The 23,133-nt window shown below is 47.7% G+C and overlaps 1 protein-coding gene across 2 annotated transcripts in view; it reads right to left on the bottom strand.

Moving 5' to 3' along the window:
* LOC8039795 (AT-rich interactive domain-containing protein 3C) overlaps positions 1–23,133 on the bottom strand; it is a 288,199-nt gene that overhangs the window by 127,280 nt on the left and 137,786 nt on the right. The window contains exon 5 of one of the 2 annotated variants that reach the window (XM_042288922.1): positions 2,995–3,069. The exons of the other annotated variant lie outside the window; for it this stretch is intronic. Within the exon in view, the coding sequence (XP_042144856.1) occupies positions 2,995–3,069 (75 nt within the window). The remainder of the gene's footprint in view (positions 1–2,994; positions 3,070–23,133) is intronic. 2 annotated transcript variants of the gene reach the window in all.

The raw sequence follows: 23,133 nt of genomic DNA, 5'->3' as shown, positions 1-23,133 counted from the left end.
TATGGGAACTGCCGTGTATTCTATTGATTACATATGTTTTCAAGCACACCGTCTAGATGGCGCTTCACCGTACTCTGTGGAACACGCAGTTTTGAAACGAAACTCAAGATGGCGTTTCGAACGACGGGAGGCGGACTGGAGGGATTGAGGGGGGCCTTTTTACGGGAGTTCCACAACTGAGCTAATCTAGTAACGTTGATCGGTGCCCCGCGTTGGCCTTCTTTAGGTGACGTCAAAAATGTTACCGATGTTGGCATCGCAAATGATCGGCATCCCTCCCCTCTTTTCTTTTGTGAACCGCGTAGCATTTGCGCATGCTCCATCCCCTAGCCACCATCATGGCGAGTTCCATTCGACTCTTTAGCAGCGGCTGTTTCCAGCACGAACCGAGAGAACGGCTAGATTAATAACGTCGATGAAAAACAGGTGGAGATATTTCGAGCCCCCGACAACAAAAAAAGGCAGAAAAAAAAAGGAAAGCGTCCGGTCTTGGCGATGTATCACAACCGGGATTTGATTCATGGCATTGTTCGAGGCCTCCGATCGGTGCGGATTAACATGGCCGCGCGATTCCGCCTTCCATCGCGCTCGGCCGATCGCGCCGAGTGTACGCGATCCCCCGCAGAGCGAATCGCGGCGCTGCGGGCCACACACTGGGATAAACGATCTTGCGTTTTTATTTTTTCTCGACCTCCGCCTTCCACCAATACCACCTCGAAGTCAAGGCCTGCGAATGACGTCATAGTTCGTGGATCCCCGCCCCGCCCCGAGACGCGCAGGCGGCGACGCTAACGCAAGCTAGACACCGATGTGTGGGTCCACTAGTGATGACGTAACGGGGGGAGCTAACGCACAGGCCTTGTCTTCCACGTGGTATGGCTTCCACCAACTGGCGTGCGTCCTACACTCCGTTTTACCTAACGATGGCTACGATGGTACGCAGCGGATGCCACAAGTGACCGGAGCCAATCCAGTGCCACGTGACCTTCGGAGAGGAGCGCAGTGACGCGCGGGTCGAGAAATCACGTGACACGTTCACGGTGGCCTCTATTTGGCTGGGATGGCTCGTGATGTTCGCTGCAGTTCGTCAGACCAACACGCGGCTCTGACGTCACACCTCTGCGGTGGCGCTGTGGTCGCCACTGCGCATGCGCAGAAGCTTCACCTCACCCGAATCTGGTTTACGCGCTTGCGCTGTGCCCACACTTGGTGTGGGCAGACGCCGGCTTGTTTATAAACAGTGTTTTGGTCTTGTAGACCAAAACACTGTTTACAAACAAGCCGTTGTGGCTTTCGCTGATGCGTCTGAAATCGAAGCGCCTTTAACGATTTGATTTGCCTATGGGCCTCGTGGTTTCCGTATTGAAGAGCTTGAAATACGGGGTGATTATGAAAAGAGCCGCTCTCCGTTATAGGGTAGAGCCCTTTGTGTTGCCTGGTGTCTCTATTCAGTAGGGCTTTGCGTGAGTAAAGAAATATTATCGTCGCCATACACCCATCCAAAACACGGTTTGGGCTCGGCGCATGTGCAGTGGTGACGACGCAATTTACTTAGCGCACGTAAATCTTTCGCGTGCGCTATTCTGAAGCTTCATAGTAACGTGCAGAATTTACGCTGGAAGAAATTAATGCTTTGAGGAAACCGGCACTGCTCAACATTTCCGAAATGATTGCTCCGCTCTTCTAAAAAAAAAAGAAAAAAAAAAAACTTCATTTAGATTTGTCACATATTGTGGTACTCTGCGCAGTGTCACGTCTCTTGGAGGCACGTCTCTTTTGCTTCTCTTTATATTTTGTTTTCGTCTTCTTTCTGTGGGCGATTGTTCCTCCGAAACAAAACAATTCGCGATAGACCTACGCGGGTTTGATTGCGGGTGTGTACCCGATCCGTGGACCGCACCAGGAACAGAAACATTTGAGTAACACGAACAGTTGTGTAACAGAAGGTTCAAAATAATGTGGACAAACATGTATGCGTGTATTCACAAACTCAAAACTCATCGAATAAAAAAATAAACACTACAGGCACACAGCAAGACAAGAACGCCGTAGCAATGACGAAGCACTTTTAGATGGCCTATATGATACGCGCAATTTCAATACACTTCAGATGCGACAGAGTCTTGTGTCGTATAGACGAACTCAAGTCCACGTGTCAAAGAACCAACAGACACAAGAATGACCATTTGCCAAATGGTAAGAGGTTCAGCATGCACGCAGGACATCCGAAAGCTAGGACTCTGGTCCGAACGCATGATCCAGTACTGCTCTGTTCGTTATTACGTACACAGGACGACGGGTCAGTACTATCTTGTGTAAGCTGATGTGCCATGTACGATGCAAACAATACTATTGACAGACTATGATGGAACAATGCCATGTGGCGGGGACACAAGCTGGATGCTTTGTCGAAGCATTCATGAACTGCCAAATGTGCGTATATGGGACAATGAGACGCTGAAAATGTGTTCTAAAGCTATTATCTAGACAGCGTGAGCAAATGAGATCTGCTCAGAAGAACAAGAGATCCACAGCAAAAAGTACCAGAAGAGTGCGCATTAAAGACAAGATTCTGCAAAGTATGCTCGTGAGGGGACGTTGCCAGGACTGCGCCTTTAAGACATTCGGACAGTCAATGTGTTGAAAAGGTCACTTATTCTCGAGATAAAAGTCTTCACAGTTCCTAGGCGCAACGTGGTCTGAGGTAACATGCCAGAGACACCGTGTGACGACCCTGTCTGGACAAGGTACAGTAAAACCTTTGCGCTTCGGGCACTCAAAGTATGCGCTTGGACAGTCTGATTGAAAGAGAGAAAGAGGTGTCCCGGCTGAAAAACGTCATACAACAGTCTTTCACTGAGCCTGTCCTGCTTGATGACGTTTGCACCTTGATATGCTATGCTCAGCGCAGAAACATGAACCAAAAAGCGCTGAAGATAAAGCGACACGGACAGATGTCCCCACAGCGAAAACGGACAAGAAACGATCACTCACCTTGCTAATGTCGTCCATGCTGACGCGGCCATTGGTATCACCTCGACTGGACCGCGACGATTTTGAACTGGGACTCTGGACAGACACCACGGAGAAGCATACGTTGAAAAACGGACACACGCAAACGACACCACACAAACAACACACAGCGTCACAAAGCGATAATGTCAGCAAATGTCAGCAAGAACATTCAACAGACAGTCTTGTACTGGTTCTACTTTTATCCTAGTTGAAACAAAAACGAAACTACGCATAGTGTGACATGATCTTATGATCTTTTAAAACAAAGGAAGCACGAGGTACTTGGAAAAGGAAAAACTGCACTTTACTCAACGAAAAAAAAAAAAAAAACGAATAGCGTTTTGTTAAAAGCTTAAAGGGATGGTGAACCGAAATTTGGATTTAAAAAAAAAAACAATGCAGGAGATGTAGGCGGGACGCTACAATCCCTACAATACTACTTGCAAGGCGATATCTCGAATGGACGGCCGTATTTTTGGAAAAAGAGGTCGAGATTGAACCAGGCCGACGAGGCGCGTGACGTCAATATACCGTGTTTCCTCCTTTCTTCGCTTCACTCCTTCAAGGCCGCGAGGCGGAGAAAACGCGAGGCCGTTCCCTCTCCTTCTCGGAGAAACATGACGTCAACATTCCTGCCAAATGCGGCTCCTTTTTTGAAAAATACGGTCATCCGTTCGAGATATCGCTGTATGAGTGGTGTTTTGGTGTTTGTAGCATCCCATTGCACACTTTTACCGCGTGTTTTGTGGAATAAAAATTTCGGTTCAGCATCCCTTTAAAGGGATGCTGAACCGAAATGTGGATTCCACAAGTCGTGCGGCAAAAGCGTGCAGCGGGATACTACAAACATCAAGACATTACTCATGCGATATCTCGAACGGATGACCGTATTTTTTTTTAAAAAAAGAGGGGCATTTGGCAGGAATGTTGACGTCATGTTTCTCCGAGAAGGAGAGGGAACGGCCTCGCGTCTTCTCCACCTCGCCGCCTTGAGGGAGCGAAGCGAAGAGAGGAGGGAACTAGGTAGCTTCACGGTCACGCGCCTCGTCGGCCTGGTTCAATCTCGACCTCCTTTTCATAAAAATACGGCCGTACATTCGAGATATCGCCTTACGAGTAGTGCTGTAGGGATTGTAGCGTCCCGCCTACATCTCCTGCACTGTTTTTTCTGAACTCCAAATTTCGGTTCACCATATCTTTGATCTCCGGCCGTACGTGTAACTAGCGGTTCGATTCAGATGCCAAAAGTTTTATAACTTCTTTTTTTTTCATTCAAAAGTTACAAAGCGATTTACAAAAATTGTTAAACGAAAAAATGACGCAATTCATCTACACGTGATTGCGGACTTCGCTAGTTGGTGCCGTGAATTGATTAACAAAAGGCAGCGCCAAAGTGCCTTCCTATTCTCGCAATGATTTTTCGCTTACACAGAAAAGGCCCAGGCATGAGCGGCACACAAACATCGTTTCTTCGAGGTTCCACTTCGTTTTTAGAGCATCTCTAGTGACGCGAGCAATTCCAGCGAAACAATAAGACCAGTAGCCTCTATCGGATCGTAAAGCACTTGGTAGCGGAGCCAACGCCCAAACACAACGACAGCTACCAGGCAATTGAAAAGGAAGAAAAAAATGATCCGAAACGAAACAAAAAAGAGCAATTTATGAAACTAACTTCCGCGCAGAGAAGTAGCGCCCCCGCCCACGAATCCCCGAGGCACGCACTCGTGACGCCATCGCGAGGGAGATAAGTGGCGCGCATTAATCCACCGGTACCTAATCCGGTCGGCCATTAAGAGCGACACTCCGCTCGATCTCTTCAAGGACGCCCGGCCGACCATAAAAGTGAGTCCGGAGTTCGACGATGTCCCCAACCTGTACTCCGCGCTGCCCCTTACGCTGACAATGCGGTGAAAGCTTCGTGCCCTTTGGACCAGTCACACGTCCATCTTTCATCGCGTGATCACGCTCCCGCCCATATACCCCGCTCACAGAGTGGGGTCGGACAGTTCGGCGTTACGGCGTTACAACTTCGGCGTTACGGCGAAGTTGTAACGCCGAAGTAGCAACGGCGTTACAACTTCCTGTAACGGCGTTACAACTTCCTTCTTGTTCGGCGTTACGGCGTTACAACTTCCTGTAACGATGTAACGCCGAACAAGCACCACCAGAGCTTCGCCCCGATGAACATCATTCACCACGTGGAGATGCGGTTGATTTTGTTACACGGTACCCCCAAAAAGAAGTTACCGATTACAATCACAATTACTCTCGATTAAAAAGTATTCAATTTCATTTCTTGAGAGGAGAGGCGAATGACTGTTACTTGGAAAGCTAACCGTTACTTTAGAATTTCCAAATGGCAGATGTTCTGCCCCCTTTGAAAAGGGGCCTTTTCTATACAGTCCATTATTGAGTAATGATCATCGAATGACAATCTACTCATCTTCTCAATCCACAAAATACCGTCTCCTGCACGAGGACTCGGTTCGAGGATTCCTTGTTAAGAAACTCGTAGAAACGAAACGGCGCCATTAGGAAGCCGAGGGAAAACTAGTAACTTCTTCCGAGTGTTATTCGATTATTATTCAGGTTACTTCGTAATAATAGTACGCAAATTATTACGACAAAAAGTAATCAATTACGGGTAATTCTGAGTACAGTTCAACACTTGTGTCAGGTACGACAGAGAGGCGGCTGATTGGTTCGGCGAGGGAGTAGCTTTCGGCGCACTGTCATCTTAGGAGTGAAGGCACTAAGCGAACACACCCGCCACCCGAGTCGTGCCGCAACGCCCAATCGCCGGCCCGTCACACGTTTGGCTCGCCGACGCTAACCTTGAGCGCCGGTTTCGAGATTTGCGTGTTTTCGTCCACGCATCGCACGACGCCGTGTCAGCGGTAGCTCGGAGTGTGTCGCAAGCCCGCATTACCGTTTTAATGTCCCGCGCCACCCCACAAATAAACACTCGAGGCTGAGCGGGACAACGAGACAGAGCGAACACAAAGAGATTAACTTGGCAGCAGGTTTGTTTTGTATGCTCGTGCGTGCGTGCGTGTGCGTGTGTGTCGCAGTTTGATTGCAATCGCGACGCCAGCGAAAGCTATTTCTTCTTGACCTGTATCACAGTTCCGTGTGTGGATCGTCAGATTATGTGAAGTTTAGATGCTGCAACAAACAAAGCGGCTGTATCCACGTGGAGACGGCTTCGTGCTTTGACCGCTTGGTGCCTCTCCGTGGCGAAGCGCGAAGATCTGGGGAGTGGTGCGGTGTTTATACGTGGCAGCACCAAATAGTCACAGCACCTGGCGACCGAATCACGAGGCTCTGAGAGGCCCGTTCACATGTTTGCGACTTTTTAGGACCGAGTGCCTCAAACCCTCTTAGAGTCTCTGACTAGGAAAGAATACACTGGCTCCGCTGGTGCCATCTACGCGGTGATGCTGGAACTGCATTTTACTAGAGCGAAGTTTGTTTCGCGGTGTTTTGCGAGATCAAATATACGTATCTACGTATGAGAAATGGTCGTTCATAACATTAACAAAAACATTTTTTGTAGTTAAAAAAAAAAAAAAAAGATGCGCGAAAAATCAAACGAATTTGTCAAGTGTTCCACGCTATCCGATAGGTGGCGCCAGTATGTTCTCCGCACGGTCATAAGAAATCGCAAGTATGACCGGGCCTTAAAGGCCGACCCACAGAATCCTCTTCTGCCGAGAAGAAAACCGGTTTAAACTTTCCTTCTCGCTTTCTTTTCTCCTCCTCTCCCCACAGAAGCGGGTCTCTGAGCTACTTCTTGCAGAAAGGAGGAGGGTCCCTCCTTCTCCCATGAAAGGGAGGAATCGAAGAACAGTTCCTTTCCTTTCTGACTATTTGTCAGCCTTTAAGTCCCCAAATACGTGATTCGAAGAGATGCCATGTCTGCTGCCATGTGGTTACCTTACCGCTCAGCGGTAAGGCAACCACATGGAAGCTTTCGGCAACCGAGTATGTTTTCCTCGCCAAGAACAAACACGAATCACCACCAGAACGTGTCATGACGTCACGTGCAAGGCATGTATTGTCTGCTGCAGGTTAAGAATAGAAGGACAAGTTCCTCTCCAAGATGCCCTCCACTCTTCCCACTTTACCAGAGCGAACGCTGGCGAGGAGGCGAGTGGAAGAAGAGGAAACCATCAATCATGGCGAGCAGGGGACTTTGTGGCAGGACCTTGTCCCGCTCTTCTTAACCTACAACGGACTGTGGTATACCACTGTGGTATACCTCTTAAAGGCCGACTTACGGAACCATTTTCCGCAGGGTAGGAAAGTGCTCCCCAACGACCTTCGCTCCCTCCCCTCTCGCACCCCTTCCTCCTCCTCACCTGAAAACGGCGGCTCCGGAAGCTAGTCTCCGTGGAAAGGAGAAGGGGTTTCCTCCTTTCTGGGTGGCAAGGAGGAAACCTCTTCTTCCGCGCAAAATGGTTTTGTAGGTCGGCCTTTAACGCAGTCACGGACTGAAGGGCGATTCATACACTCGCGTCAAGTTGTGACTGAGTGTGAGGGTTGCTATGACAACTGCTGCGTCGGCTCCATAGATTTATTACAATAAACGCTAGAGGCTCAGCTGGCGCTAGTGTCTATGGGACTTCCGGTTGCAAATTGAAGCAGACAGCATGCAGTCTACTTTTCCAGTCTTCCTGTGTATTCCTATGGGAAAACGCGCGTGAATTTTGTCTCGTCGCCGGAAAGTAACATTAATAACTTTTGTTACTTCGTTTGTATTGGGTAGTATGTACCTTTACTGATATTGTGAAAGTGTAATTGCTTTAGTTACAGCATTTTTCCTTTACCACTGAACGATTCTAAACTTCGCTATATTTCAGGCCCAAACCTCTGTTCCATGGCAGGTATGTAGAAACGAGCGATGATTCTAAGCAAAATAACGATTGAAAGGAATGTAGAGTGTGTTCAAAGTTAGCCAGCATTCCGTTGGTGCTTATACATTGCTAATATGCCTGTCCTCTCACTATATGAAAATGACCCCGTCGTGTATCTCTACGAGCGGTTAAAAGAAACGTTCGAAACGTAAAGAATAAAGTACGTGGGCTACGAAAGGTGTGTTTTCTTATTATTTCCTATGTTGGGTAGTTTTTGTCGCGCACCTGTCCTCTGGCTTCCCCCTATATGCAAAGATTTGGGGCGTGCGGGTGATGATTTGAAAACAGAACAAGCATCTTCGCACATATTCATGAGCAGAAAGAATAAAGCCGTACTTATTTATTGCAAATCGGACTATATTACGTGACTTTCAACTTATTTTGATCGTCTGCAAGCACAAGGAGTTGCTTACCCAGTGTTACCAGTAGTTTTTGCCGTCTCTCTTGGTTTTCCACATGTCGTTCGTTCGTTTGGCACGTATATCCCCCATGCTGGAAAGCGTCAACGCCGTGTTCGCGCTAACAGTGTCCGACAGTGCACATAAATACACGTACGAAGCGGTTTTAACACCGTTTTTAATGCCGCGAATTTCAAATAAAAATGCTGTAACTGACCAATTATTTCGTCTGCGTGACTGAGAAATGTTCCAATGTGTCTAGTACGTACAAATTATTCGTGATATTAGCTCTTATAATCGAGCGCAGTGAGAAAATGCACTCGCTTTTTCCCATAGAAATGCATTACCGGAAGTCAATTTCTGACTGCTTGCTGTCTGCTTCAATTTGCAACAGCACACTAGCGCCAGCTGAGCCTCTAGACGGGGTAAAAACTGGTTTTGCTGGAGACGATGCAGCGGTTGCCATAGCAACCCTCGCACTCAGTGAATCGCCATTGAAAGGAGAGCGAGCTCGACACTTCGACAAGCACTCGCCACACGCATGAGCACTGCCGAAGGCAGATGCCGGGAGCTGTTCACCGGAACTGTACAGAACACAGCGAAGTTAGCACGATCACACGATCCCCGATACTTCCTATCGTTTTTAATAGAGAGCGTCGTAACATGTTCAAGCGCAGCAGGATTTGATTACGTGGAGCCCAGACTTGTACGGTACTCATTACATGCACTTAAATTACTCGTAACCTATTACTTTACAGCGCAGCTCTTAGGCGCCCGTTTGCGAGTTGAGCGGCGTCGGCGTAACCGCGCTAAATTTAGGGGGAAAATTGGCTTGACGTGACCTCAACACCAATTCAATTCCCCGCTGCGTGACCTCAACACCAATCAAATTCCCCGCTAAATTTAGTGGGGAAATTCAGTTTCTCCACTAGGTTTAGCGGATAAATTCAGTTTCTCCGCTAGATTTAGCGAGAAGATCGACGTCGCGTGACCTCAACACCAATTCAATCCTGTTCGTCTTCTCCTGCACTCGTGTACCCAGAATATTCGCAACAACTCTCGTGGCGTGGTCTGTCAATTTTATATAGTCAAATATTCACGCTGCCTCGCTTCACTAAAGGTGCTTTGTTACTGTTCGCAAAAGGATGTATAAAAAAAACAAAAAAAACATTAAAGGCACTATCGTAAACGCAGAAATACACTGCAACTCACATAGCACACACAAACGACCGTTATGTGTTTTGTTTTATCATTTCTGGAGAACCGTGTTCAAATGGACATGTGATATATATTCTTACACGAGACACGATCCTAGGTGAGGTCATTTAGTGTTCGACATTACCAAATATCGTGCTCGCGACAGTCGCGCAGCGCAACACATAGACTCATAAAGCAATATTAAGTTTCCGCACAAGCGTGGACTGGCGAGGCTAGCCGAGGATACAGTCGTCCATTCCGGGCGTCTCGGAATGCAGCGGGGGACTCGGGAAATGGATTGCGAGAACTTGGCCAGGAAACGCGGAGCCAAGAAGCCGACGAAGCTCGGCGCGAAAGAAAAGGTGTCCGGCGCGCATTCCGTCCTCGAAGAATACGGGTTGCGACAGGCGGTCATTTAGATGGAAATGCAACACAATGGCGGAGACACACTCGAATCTGCCGCCTATTAATAGCGCTTGATCGATGGGCCCGCAACGGGGGCGACCATGCGGGACGGCGCACATGCATGCCAAGGGCTTGGCCAGCTCGGGTGCGTAAACAAAGCGCGAGGGCAAGGAGCGAGGCGACCGCCACCGAAGCCAATGCGACGACAATTCCAAACGAGCGAAGAGACCGGACAGCGAGGTCGCAGATGCTCGCACTAAACGATTGGACAGCGCAACCTTCGCCCCATGCGTACGTGGAGAGACACTGAAGCAGACGACGACATGAGAGCGCCCGTCGACGTACAGCGCCAAGCTGTGATTGGAGGGAAAATAGTGGGTAAACACTTTTCGTGGCATTTTTGAGGAGAGGAGGAGAGCGCGCGCTCAGCTTTGATCAAAATGGGAGAGGGCACGCGTACCCATACCTTTGACTGCAATGCCAAGAAAAGGTGTCCCCGACTATAGACATTTTCCGCAGGGGCGCCGCCATCTTGAATTGTCGTTACTTCCAGTATGGGCGACGACAAAATAGCAAAACGTTTCAACTGTAACCAGTAAAAAAATAGAGGGGAGCCAAAACGAGAATGTGTGACGGTTAGGCTGGTATCCTAAATCTCTTCTATTGGCGTGGCGACGGCAAAGTAATGTTTTCGCCCATACTGGAAGTGACGACAATTCAAGATGGCGGCGCCCTTGTGGCCTTTGTCCCGCTTTCTCCCTCCAGTCAAGGCGAGCAAGAGCGTCGACTGCTACCCGCACAGAGCGTTCGCCCTGGCGTTCGAACGCTTAACGCAAGACCGAGGCTTCTTCGCCAAAGCCTCGGTCTTGCGAGGCTTCGCCTAATCCAAAGTAAACAAAAAGCAGCGAAAACAAAAAAAGAAAAAAAAGTGAGAAAAAGTGAGCGGAAATCGTGCACGAAATTCCGCACGATGCAAAAATACTCCCACGTATATTTTACATTATTTTTCAACGAATATAAGGCGGGTGTTTGCTGTCGCGGTTATCCTTTCAACGAAACCATGTTTCTGATTGACGTGAAATAAATACGCTCGTTTCCTGAATATGGATACGCTAGCTTCCTTCATTTGTGTGGTGATCTCGCTTGCTTTTTTTTTTTTTTTTTTTTTTAGTTTTTGGATTTAATTGTGAACCAACCAGCTCACACCGAAGCTATAATGCAACTTCGTTGCACCGGCGAGCACTGTGCTAACCTTGACACGTTCGCGTAAAAATAGTAGAAACTAAAAAAATAAAAAATAAAACGGACGGGGGGGAGGGGGACACGCACCCTAAATTAACTGCCAGCGTCTATTATCAATATTATTATTAATCATCCCGAAGACAGGCAATAAGATGAAGTAATTAAACGTGAGAATGGAAAGGGAGGGGGGGGGGGGGGGGGGGTTCCCGCCCAAGGGCAGATTCTATGTCAGGGAAATATATAACGAAAGACGGCGAATCCCCTGAAATGTACAATTTAACGAAGCTTTGATCTGAGCACCGGTGTGCTCCAAGGCAAAACGTGCCGACGCGATAATCTCGACCAATGTGGGCTCGTCTGTCAAACATCGGGAGGCCCCATCGGGAGGATCTCAAGAACTCTTACCGCTATGAACATCCATTTCGGCAATACGTAGCGAACAGATGCACGGCGGTTACAACCACAATAAGCGTACTACTTATAGAACGTTTTCGTGTGACGGTTGCCGCGCTGAAATATAACGTACTGGATTAAGTAAGCATAACTACAATAAAAGAGTATATCCCACGGAAGCCTCGAAACCTAGCGCATTTTAATCGGTAAGTACAGTGAACTGCTATTTTTCCCCAATCCAGTTACGTAAGAATTCAGCAAGACGCCCCGCCTCCCTCCCCCCCCCCCCCCCCTTTTTAAAGAAAAAAAATTAAAAGATCTTTAGTATCTTTGCGTCCAATTAGCATTCCTCTCCATGTCTTGAACGCCGCTAACGCGAGAATATAATTCGAATTAAGTTCGAGTATTATGCAGATCATGATGTAAAAAACCCGAGACTGTGGTAAAAGCAGGGAAACTTGGTCGAAAATGAAAGACAAGGGAAGAGAACGTCTCGTCTCATGTAAAAAACCCGAGACTGTGGTAAAAGCAGGGAAACTTGGTCGAAGAAAGACAGGGGAAGAGAATGACGACTTTTACATCATGATCAACATCCACCAGCTCGCCTGCGCACTCACTGTTTTGTCTATTATGCAGATGCGCGAAAAGTTTACAGCAAGCTTACGCCACCTGGTGGAGGGAAAGTGCAATACTTGTTCGCATTATTCAACTAAGCTTTGATGTTATATTCTGTAAACATTGCTAACCATTTTTTATGTGAAATAAATTACCTTCTAAGTTATTTGTTTCCGAAAATTCTAACCTTTTGTGTATAAGTCGGGTAGCGCTGTCCCATAGGTCGAATTTCGTCGAACTTCGCTAAAAGTTCCGAGGCTCGCCGATCCACTTGAACCTCGATCTTCGATGAAAGTTCGCGACGCCCCTAGTAATACGCATGCGCGAAAATCGAAAACGAGCTGTCGCCACCTGGCGAAAGGCACTCGCAATATTTGTTGGGTATACAGTTACATTATTTCACCTTAACAAAGCAACTCATTAAACGTACGTAGGTTCGGCAATCGATCGGACCTCGAGGTTCCAGAAAAGTTCGCTCAGCGAAAAAGCTGGCACCGCGAAGTGTTTAGGTGTCAGCTACCGCCAACAACTGCGGAGCTGCCGTCCAGGCTCGTGGCGACGTCTCTAATCGACTAAATCATCGTTCCGTGAGCGAACCTCCAACAACACTTCCGAAAACACGAGCGGGGTCCGAACCGGAGTCCAGATGGGGTCTACAACTCCCCGCGGCTAGGCCTTTGTTCGGAAAGAAAAAGCGAAAACGAAAGAGGAGAGAAAAAAAAAATCAAATCATCGACAATCATCGGAAACGAGCGCATGCAAATGAGGCGCTCCTAGCATGCATGATCTGGATTTGGCGATGCTTGCGGACAACACCTGCAAGCGCGGGCATCTATTTGACCACGACGCTGCGAGGGAAAGGGACGCGGGTGTACATTTGCACACTACGCCCGTCGACTGGTCGCCATTGTCCGTTTAGTTATGGCCGCCTTGCTGTTCGTGATTGCATCTAGCGCGCTAGATGCAATCACAATAGAAAGTTTGAAAAGGCACTAATTTCTTACAGGTCATATAAGTGTCCACACAAATGGACAGAAAAAGAATGCATCCAGTTGAAAGTTGCAAACTCAAACATAATGATCGGCATCGTCCCGATAGCATAGAAATATATAAATAACAAAATAAAACAGGGGAAAATACGCCAAATAGAGAAATCAATGAGTATGTGAACTTAACCAGCTAACAGAAAAACCCCGACAGCATCAAGAGCAGAAGCTCAATTCGCTCTGTTCATTTGCAATGCATTCGGGTTCACGTTTCATTAAAATCTGATACAGCTGCATAAACCAATTTTTTTTTTTAATAGCGTAAAACATTGTGTGTAGTTTACATATTTTTTGGATTATCATGATTGCTCGTGCAACAGGTTGCATGAAAGCTCAACAACTTGAACTCGATTCGTAAGAAGCCATATGAGACAAAAATAAGGATATCTGTTTCCCCCAAAACAAGAAACTTATGTTGTCGTTTTTTGTTGTTTTTTAGGAGGCGTTTGCATGTAGTCATAGGCACTGCAGTCAATTACAGGTTAAGAGTGCATCCACAAAGTCCTACAAACGACTTAACTTTCATTTCTTCTCACGGTGTGTCAGTTTTCTGCGATGCTCAGCTTATTTACGTGGGCCGCCCAACACGCCTCTCTTTTCTCGCAAAGGCCCGGTACATACCGTTCGAAAGTCACGGGGGAAAGCAACATTTGCGGGGTTGTAGAGTCTGGCAGCTCGGGAGCTTCAAGTAGACGACACGACTTTCTAAACGACGACTTTCAAGTAGACGACACGACTTTCTAACTTAATTCGTCAAACCACGTACTGCTGTGGATTGACGAATTAACCGCATAAACCCGACTTATGGTCTCAAGTCCCGCTAGTTCAGCGAATAACGCTCCGTTAACCAGGGCCGGTGATTCAGAAAAAAAGAGAAAGAGAGATGAAACAAAAGAAAATAAGAAACAAAATTAAAGATCACTTCGCCCCATCTTCCTTTGTGCGTTATGGCTTTTGTCTCTACGCGACACCCGCACAAAAAGGCAGAACAATGACGAAGTCGAGTGTCATTTTGCTGTTGTACTTTGGAATCTTCGTCAGCATCGGGGTCGCGTCGCCGCGATGTCGATGACAATCGATAATTGGTCGACGCAGTCGACTGGAACCCCTTCCCATTCAGACGCGGGGAACAAGAAAAAAAAAAAAAAGAAGCAATAAAGCATGCGCACAAAGAGGATCCACGGCTTCCGAAGAAGAAGAGAGCGTCAGTCGGAGACGCAAAGATCTTTTGTGTCGGATCTCTCGCAGACAAAGTTGAAGCTATCTTTGCTTTGCCTGCCCGCCTACCTACCTACCTACCTACCCCCCGCGGAAATAAACAAACAGATTTAAATGGGGGAGAAAAAAAAAGTTAGTTTTTTTTTGGTAGCTAAGCTTCGTGTGTTCTTTTTCACGGTTCGCCTCTTTGTTCCAGTTGTTGTTGTTTGCCGCTACGCGGTAACGGCGGCGGCAGTGGTGCGACTCGGGGGAGGGGGGACACCTTTAGAGAAGTGGTTGTTCGTTAGTCGGGTATCGAACTCTGGAGCGCCGGCAGGCAGGCATGGCAACGCGGCTCTCGACTGTTGACGCCGCGGCGAACAATAAGGAACAGTTGCCTCATGCACCGAAATAGCAGGCATTGGGAATCGAGAGATGCATCATTTGAGACGCACGCTCTGGAACTCTCTTAGGAAGTCGGGCGACGAGGCTTAGCTCGCGCATGTTCTTCGCTCCACCACCACTCTCCTCTCTCTCCCACTCTCTTTTGAGAGAAAAAAAAAGTGTTATTGCGGGTTTATTTGTTATTTATATTTTTTGCTACAGGTTACTTTTTTTACTCGTTTCTTCTATAAAAGCCTGATTCCACTGATTAATTGGAGACGATCTTCGTTCCCCTCAGTCAGCCCCTGGCCGTAGCAGAACGAACCCAATTTGCTTCTCTGTCCCTAGCCAAAGCACTGTTCTCTCTTCCGGCGTCTGAACACGCTAAGCCTCTGTGGGCCGTCGCGTCTGCTCAGCGATGTCCTGCTCAGTCAAAACCTCCTAGATGAAAAGCCTAAGCGCTTTCCTGCGTCACTAACGAAGGCCACCTTTGGCCACAGAGTGGCCACGATTACGGCGTCAGCGTTCGGCTAGGAGTCGTGCTCCCACTGAGTGGACAAGAGTCCGCTCCTTTTTCTTGCGAGGCTGCGTAAAGACGACCAGAGTACCTCCAGCGAGCGTGTCTTCTATCATAGGAAGGATGAATGAATAAATGGTATTGTCTATTCCTCTTGTACTGGGCGGTAGCTTGCCACACCTGGCGAAAAAACGTTCACGCACCCTCCTGTTTAAATCCTACTACAAAAATTCTGCCTCTCGCTAAATCATCTACCCCATCAACTTTGTGTACTAGCGCGGTGGTCCGCCATAGTTACGACACGGGCACCGGGCGCAAGGCTAGTAGGCGAAAACGCACCCACGCGGTGTTTTCGTCTGTTATCATTTGCGTTTTTCTTTTTTTTTTTCGCGTGCCGGCACTGAGTTTGCTGCACGATTAGCAAGTTTAGTGCACCGTCGCGCTAATTAACGCACGAGTATACCGCACTAGGTGTGGGCACTGCCCGCGCGCAGAAACCAGATTCCCGCGATGCGAGCCGTCTGCGCGTGCGCCTTGACGACGGTAGCGCCCCCCTCGGCGGCGTGACGTCAAAGCCGGGCGCTGGCGTTTCGGCGGCCGACGTGCCGCCCGCGCTCCCTCGTTAGCGCGCCCCAAACGCGCACCGAGAAGCATACAACGAGGCCGGCAGTTCTATCGGATAACGACACCGGCCTAAGCAGGCAGTGAAACGGAAACGCTCCGCGAATCGGAACTAATCGAGAGACAGTCGATGAGGCCTTCCTTCTCCCCGCGATCGCCCGGGCACTCCATTCGCCACCTCCCGGCGCGGCGCCTGCACTGCGTTCACGCCTAGGCTGACAGCGCTGTGGGAGCTACGCGCTCGCCGGACGAATCAGCCACCTCCCTTTCGTCACGTGATTCTGCTCTCTGTGCGTGGGTATTGCCGGGGGAGCGTGAAGCAGGTGATAAAAGATGGCCACGTGATTGGTTGAGCAACCCCGTAGCTTCCACCGCACTGTCGGCATAGGACGCCGTAATCGCGAGGCGGAGCGAGCGCAGCTTGGCGGCGCGCGCACCATATCCGCCGCCGTTTCCGCAATCGAACTCGTCGTTCCGCGAGCATACACTCGGTCAAGTGGGCCCCGAGAAAAAGAGCAACTCGGCGCGAAGACAAAAGCAAGTATCGAAATACTGGTCGGAAAAAAAAAAAAAAAGACAACAGCTAGCGTGGAAAGGGGGAGGCGTCAATCCATTTCCTCAAACCATTACCTCCTCTCTCACCTCTCCAGTCCTGGTGCAAACCGACCGCCCCCGCGGAGTACAGCGACGCGGTGTTCATCGAAACCGGAAATAGCGCCTCCCTGTACGGACAGCCGGCACCAGCGTTACGTGTAGACCCCGAGACTGCTTTCCCATCCCAGCATTAATCGCCTTCCTTTGTCTTCGTCACGCTGCCTTATCCAGGTGTTCTTATACGAGAATGCATGGTACAATATCACCTGCGGCTTTGGTTTCCCTACGTCATCGCCATAGTGCGGAACCGCAGAGAGGCTTCGCACCTGTGGATCCACGAAGCGTCGCCAAGCTCGTGCCAGCGTCGCCGCCTGAGCGTCCTGACGCGTTTCTCAGCGAGCACGACGCAAGCACAGCAGCAAGCGCGCGTCTGACGCTTTGCGGCTAGTCTCGTCAGGATTCAGCGTCTTTGTCGCTTGGGGCGGGTCGGGGATTTATGCGGCGAGCAAGTCGTCTGCTCCTTGCGCAGGAGTTGCGGTGACGTCAGAACGACGACGGGCTCTGATTGGTTTCGATTGGGAGGATAGTGGGTAGACCTCAAGGTAGCTAGCATTGCGGTCTAGACACGTTCCCTCCATCAGAGCCAATCAGCGCTCGGCGTTCTGACGTCACCACAGCCCCGGCAAAAGAAGCGGACGAACTTCCGCCCAGGATGCTGTGGTGCCCAGAACGCGTCTCCGACAGGTTAGCGTCCTATCCCGCCCATATAGGTCCAAAGTGGTCCCGAAAGTGGCAAGAATGACGTCACAAAAGCCGGAGCGTCGTTCTGTCAGATGTCGCGATCCTGGCGGTGTCGTCGCGGCGCATGTGCAGACGCTTCACCTGACGCGAACCTGGTTTCTGCTCATGCGCAGTGGCCACACCTGGTGTGCACAAACACAGGCTTGTGTGAGGAGATATCGGACAATAGGGGGTGCGATGTCCAGGTTGTCTTCCCCAGAGTTCCGTGTTTAGCAACACAAGGCGCGTGCACTGGGTTCTTTACATGATCCTTCTCGATTGAGCGCGTCGTCGCGTGCCAGCGTGTCACGTGCGCGACGTTAGCACGCGGCGACGCCACGAGGGACGCGTCAGGTGCTTCGCGGCAGACCCTAGTCGAAGCTTCGCCGTGTTTGCCGCTTGGGGCGGGTCGGGGAACCACCAACCATGACGTCACGCGCCGTCCTTGTCTTCTAAATGGTATTGCTACATTCTTTATAAAGAAAAAGCTAGTAACTGCAGCAGTTACGTCCTTTTTCTGGCCGTTACTGCCTTTCACTAACTATTCACTGCCTCAAAGGCGCGATAACTAGTAAAAAGTTAGTAAATGCAGCAGTTACTATATTTTCTGTCCGTTACTTCATTTTCATTAGCTATTTACTACCGGAAACGCCCATTGCAAGCGTTAGCGACGCACTTTATGTTGAAGAGTAGTGAAAGCGCAGAATGAAGACGAATACGATGACGGAGAGGCAAGCAGGAGCGCTGACAATTAACTGGATTTTTTATTGGAAAATAGAAACAGCAAAAGCCGCAAATATTACAGAAATGTGACTAGTCAGCAATGACTCGGCCACAACACGTGTCAATGAAATTCACTTTCTTTTTCTGAAGGAAAAGTGAAGGCTGCCTGATACACTTATCAGGACGTTCCTTCTTTATCGTTGTATGTTTCCCGTACCTCTCTCGCCACCTTTTCTTTACCTCTCCCAACAATTGTAGTGCCTTGAAAGTTGGGAATGCAACGGCAATCTGTGCAATATATGTGTAAATGTGCTCCTGTTGTTGAACACGGTGATAAATCATATTCACGCAACCGCTCGTTAAAGGGGTACTCCGCCGATTTCTTCATGGTCCCCGATTTGCTTAAAATTTTGCTAAACTCGCCAAACAACATCGCCAAAATAGTATCCCAGATATTAGGTCAAAATAATTTATTTTCACGAGGTTATTGAATTTACAATTTTGGTCCTCACCGTGTTTTTCAAAGTGAAAGTCTGTACTGGCAACAATGAAAAGTGACGTCATTGGAAGTGCAGGGGTTCAACCTTTGGACTGTAGAATTTGTTCCCAACTGATTCGAAGCAGTTTCATGGTGTCAAATGAATGCTTTGGAAGCTCGCTCTAGTCCCCGCGCTCCAGCACGGAACAAATGATTGGCATATTCTATTTTTTAGACTGCTCGCCCGACTGGCAAGCTTACCTTCCACTGACGTCACGGCCCTGAAAAGGGCGGGTATATTTGGATGTTGGTTTTTGCATCATTTTCATTTGGCGATTTCGCAATAACTATTATGAATTTCACGATACTAAATAGCATCCCAGAAAGGGTAAAGGCCGGGGAGTCAGAAAATATAGTTAGTTGAGGTAGCTCAAAAATCGGCGGAGTACCTCTTTAAAACACATTCCGGTCTGGCCTATGTAAACCTTGCCGCAGCCCAGTGGAATTTTATATATCACGCCCACCGCACATTCCACGTATTTGTTTATGTGCTTCACTGTTCATTGCTGCTTATCCTTGACTTTCTCTTTTATCCTCGAACTTAGTTGAGCCAGTTTACGTGGTGCTGAGAAGTCCAAAGGTACCTCGAACCTTTTCGCCACTTTCTTTAAATTGCGTGAAACCCTGCGCAAGTATGGCATCACGTGTTGTCTTGCTCTTCTTTTTTTTTTCTTTTTTTTTTTTTTTTGTTTGCTTGTCCTTTGGTTTTTGCTCCTGGACTTCTTCAGAAGTTTCTCAGCCACTGCGAGCATATGGGAAGTTGGGTACCCTGCGGTACCCTATGAACTCGATTACTGAAACTTGTTCAGGCGATAACATAAAAAACGTTTCCTTTTGAGTTATTTTTTGTGTAATACTTACAATAAATTTGCTTTATCAAAAATATTTCTACATTCAACGGTATAAGACAGCTTTGCGCGGTAAATGTGCGGGCGAGCCTAGCTTACAGGTCATGCGTAGCTGATAAAGCACTGCGCTAACATGCGCAACAAACTAACACTGTATCGCAAAATAAAGTTGTAAAGAGTCCGACTAAACATTATAGAGTGAATGTTTTAACAAGGACAGTCAAATTCCGATAAGACTCGCGTGCATACGCCGAATCTAAACATCACCTTTTGTTGTGGTTTGCACCGCCATATCAAGGATGATAACAGCTGTAATCAAACGCCAAGCACGGTGACAAAATAAAAGAAAGAAAGAAACTGAATGTGAGGCCGACAGAGAAAACAAGGAGGAGGTCATGCAACTTTTATCGGAGAGGGGATGGAGACAGTTTCGGAAGAGCCGCTTTATTCACTGCAGTATACCGTCGCTTTCATCGCTAGGCGGCGGTGATATCGGTTTCGGCCATCACTTGTCCGTCGCATTTAGCACTTGAGCGCACGCTACAAAGCGCAAACACGACATCGGCGCGTTTTGCCATTTTACTTCGACGCGGCAGTCTGGACCAATGCATTCAACCGTTCGCGAATAAAGGATTATTGACCTTTTTCGCTTCCTCTTGTCCCAACCACCAGGTAGACATATCGGGTATGGCCGACGCGAAAATAATATAAAACATTTCAACTTCCAAATGGTAAAAAAAGTAGAGGCGACACAAAATGAGACTGAGTGACGGTTACGCTTATATCCTAAATATTCTATTGGCGTGGCGACGGCAAAACAATGGTTTCGCTCATTCTGGAAGCGACGATGCTTCAAGATGGCGGCGCCCTTGGGCAGTGCGCGTTAGCAGAAACAATATTCGCGGGAAGCGTGTACGGATGGGCGGTACTGACAGCAGCACCACCACCACAACGGCGTGAAATCATTGCTAGCGCAAAAGGGAACATAGTAAAGCGAGTTTTCATCGCAAATTATAATAATACAAAACTGAACAAACAAACATACAAAAAAAGTCGCGGTTTCTTTTTTGCGCGAACTGCACCGCGCTTTCTACGCTGCAGGTTCTGTAGCGCGACGTTCAGTTCTCCGTGGATGTTGTCCGAAAAAGATGGAGGTGCCAGAACGCAGCACCGACAATGAATTAATAGTAAGTCCACATTGAAATGCAGGACGGTGTATATTTGTTCACCTAATGCGTGCTGAAAAAAAAAATCATATATTTGCGTTTCGAGTTTTCGGAATATTACGCGGGGACTCAAACTTCGCAGCTAACTAAAATTCAAAAAAAAAGACGAGTGTTTTATTAGCACACTTTCAGCGTCTATCTAATCCCGTATGGAAATCTTATATCTGGGCCATATCTGGCCATATCAAACATTATATGATTATATACGGCCTATATACAGACTTATCTGGCGTATATACAGACTTATCTGGCATATATACAGCCTGATATGGCGTATATACAGACTTATCTGGCGTATATACAGACTTATCTGGCGGCCGGTTTTCAATATATTAAAAAGTTAAAACAAGTTAAATAAAATTCTTTGGTAGAAAACTCTGAATGACTTATTGTTCGCAAGCTAAATATTAGCACAAATAATTCCAAACTTCAGCTTTGACAAGCTTAAGTTTGAGATTATTTGTGCTAGTTTTCACGAGGATTTCTATGTAGCTTAATTATTTCAAAGTGTTAACATTACGCCCGAATAGACAATTTGCTAAATCCCGTAAGCGCCTCGGCACGTACTCGAGGAATCATGGGGACTGTGTTTCTTCAGCTGTCTACTGATCAAAAATTTTGAGCAATTCTATGGTTACACTGATTTGAGTTTAATTCGGAGTCACCCCGAACACGTGCCGTACAGAACCCAAGTACCTGCCATGGCACTTTTAAAATGTCCCGCCAATGTCAGTACTGTGCATTCCGTCCAAACTTCAACCTGGGTGAGCCGCAGACATATCTCTTACATTATTATCATTCTCGTACAACTTCAAAGACGCTGATATTAAGTTAGAAACGCTAAAAATGTCATAAACAGCTTCGCTGAATCCGAGCTAAATCCCGGTTTTGGTTGTTGTGATTTCTCGGCTTTTAAGTAATTCCTGCTAAAACAACAATCACGAGGATGATAATATAGTAAGAGATTTCGGCGGCTCAGCCTGGTTGAAGTTTGGACAGAATGTACAGTATCCTAAACGCTGCCATTGACGAGAAAATTTAAAAGTGATATGACAGGTACTTCAGCCCTATGGGAGGCTTGTTTAGGGTGACTACGAATTACACTCAAAACTGTGTAATCATGGAATTGGTCAAAAGTAGCGATCACTATGGGGCTGAAGGATCACCGTTTCCATAACTCCTCGAGTGCGGGCCGCGCACCTGGGAGAATTGTAGTCAATAAAAAGATATAAAGTGCTGATTTCAGTCTTTTGTACTTTTGAAACGCCTGGCCAGATCTGGAATTTCCTTACTTAGCCAGATCTGGGATTTCTATACCTAGCCAGGGGTATCAGGCTATATCTGGCGTTATGAGGCTATATCTGGCAGATATACCATATCAGGTTATATGTGGCCAATTTTTGATATGGCCATATCTGAAATCTTCAGATCTGGCCAGATATAAATTTTTTGTAAGGGATAACGGGTGCGAAGAGACTGAAGAGCCCGTGGTTGTCTGTCTTCTTCCTTGTGTCCGATGTTGTTTCTTTTGTGTTTCTTGTTTTTTTCAGAAGCACCATTTTGAGGCTTACTCTAATTCGGACGAAGAAATCAACCGGGAGAAATGCTATTACCCATTCGAAAAAGTAAAAAGAAGTAACAATCCAGCAAAATTAAAAAAAAATAATAATAATAATAACACGCGGCAAACATGCCCTCCTGATCTGAGATTTATTAAAAGTTTAATAAAGCCCCGAAGAGACTGCAAACCCGAGAGTTCCGGTGGTCTACAGCGTTTTTACCTTAGGACGAAGCACAGGGGGCGCTACGAGCCATCGGAGCCAATCCATAGCCACGTTAGCGTCACATGACCTCCGAGACTGAGCGGCGCGCGTGAGCGCCGTGATACGTTCACGGCGTTCGCTTGGCCGGAATGGCTCGTAGCGTCGGCGGCCGTCCGCTGTAAGCTAAAACAAAGTCAGGGATGCCAACACGGAAAGTTAAAATGTCCCCTAGCGGGTGCCTGAAATTTCCCTATTTCTGCCGAAATTTCCCTCTCTTGCCCAAATAATTATATAATACGAAATATTGGTTGTTTTCTGCATCACCTCCATTTTTACTATGAGAAATCTGCGGAGCGCAAGTTTGTCTGCTTCTTGCACAAGGGTTGCCAGGATGTCAGGACGTCGAGCTCTTTTTGGATTAGTGAAGAAAGTAGTGGGTAGATCACTTTCGGGCGTCGTTCTGACGTCAGCACAACCCCAGCACAAGAAGCAGACGTCTTGCTTTACGCATAGGCGTTTACGCCTCGCGTACGTTTCGCAATAAGTTAGTTTATCGGGACAAAACCGTGGCCAAAGCAAATCTGGTGAGGAGAAGTGTTACCGGTAGATTCAAACTGACGAATGAAACCCTATCTTCGCCTTAGTTTGTAGGCACGTCATCAGAACATGATGCTGCCTTGGCAACTTCATTGGCGCTTTTTATAACAGTCAGTCC

This window comes from Ixodes scapularis, unplaced genomic scaffold (assembly GCF_016920785.2).
Source record: "Ixodes scapularis isolate PalLabHiFi unplaced genomic scaffold, ASM1692078v2 PGA_scaffold11__112_contigs__length_91849675, whole genome shotgun sequence".
Lineage (NCBI taxonomy): Eukaryota > Metazoa > Arthropoda > Arachnida > Ixodida > Ixodidae > Ixodes > Ixodes scapularis.
The sequence above is the reverse complement of the archived record's forward strand: the minus strand, read 5'-3'. Positions and strand labels throughout refer to the sequence as shown.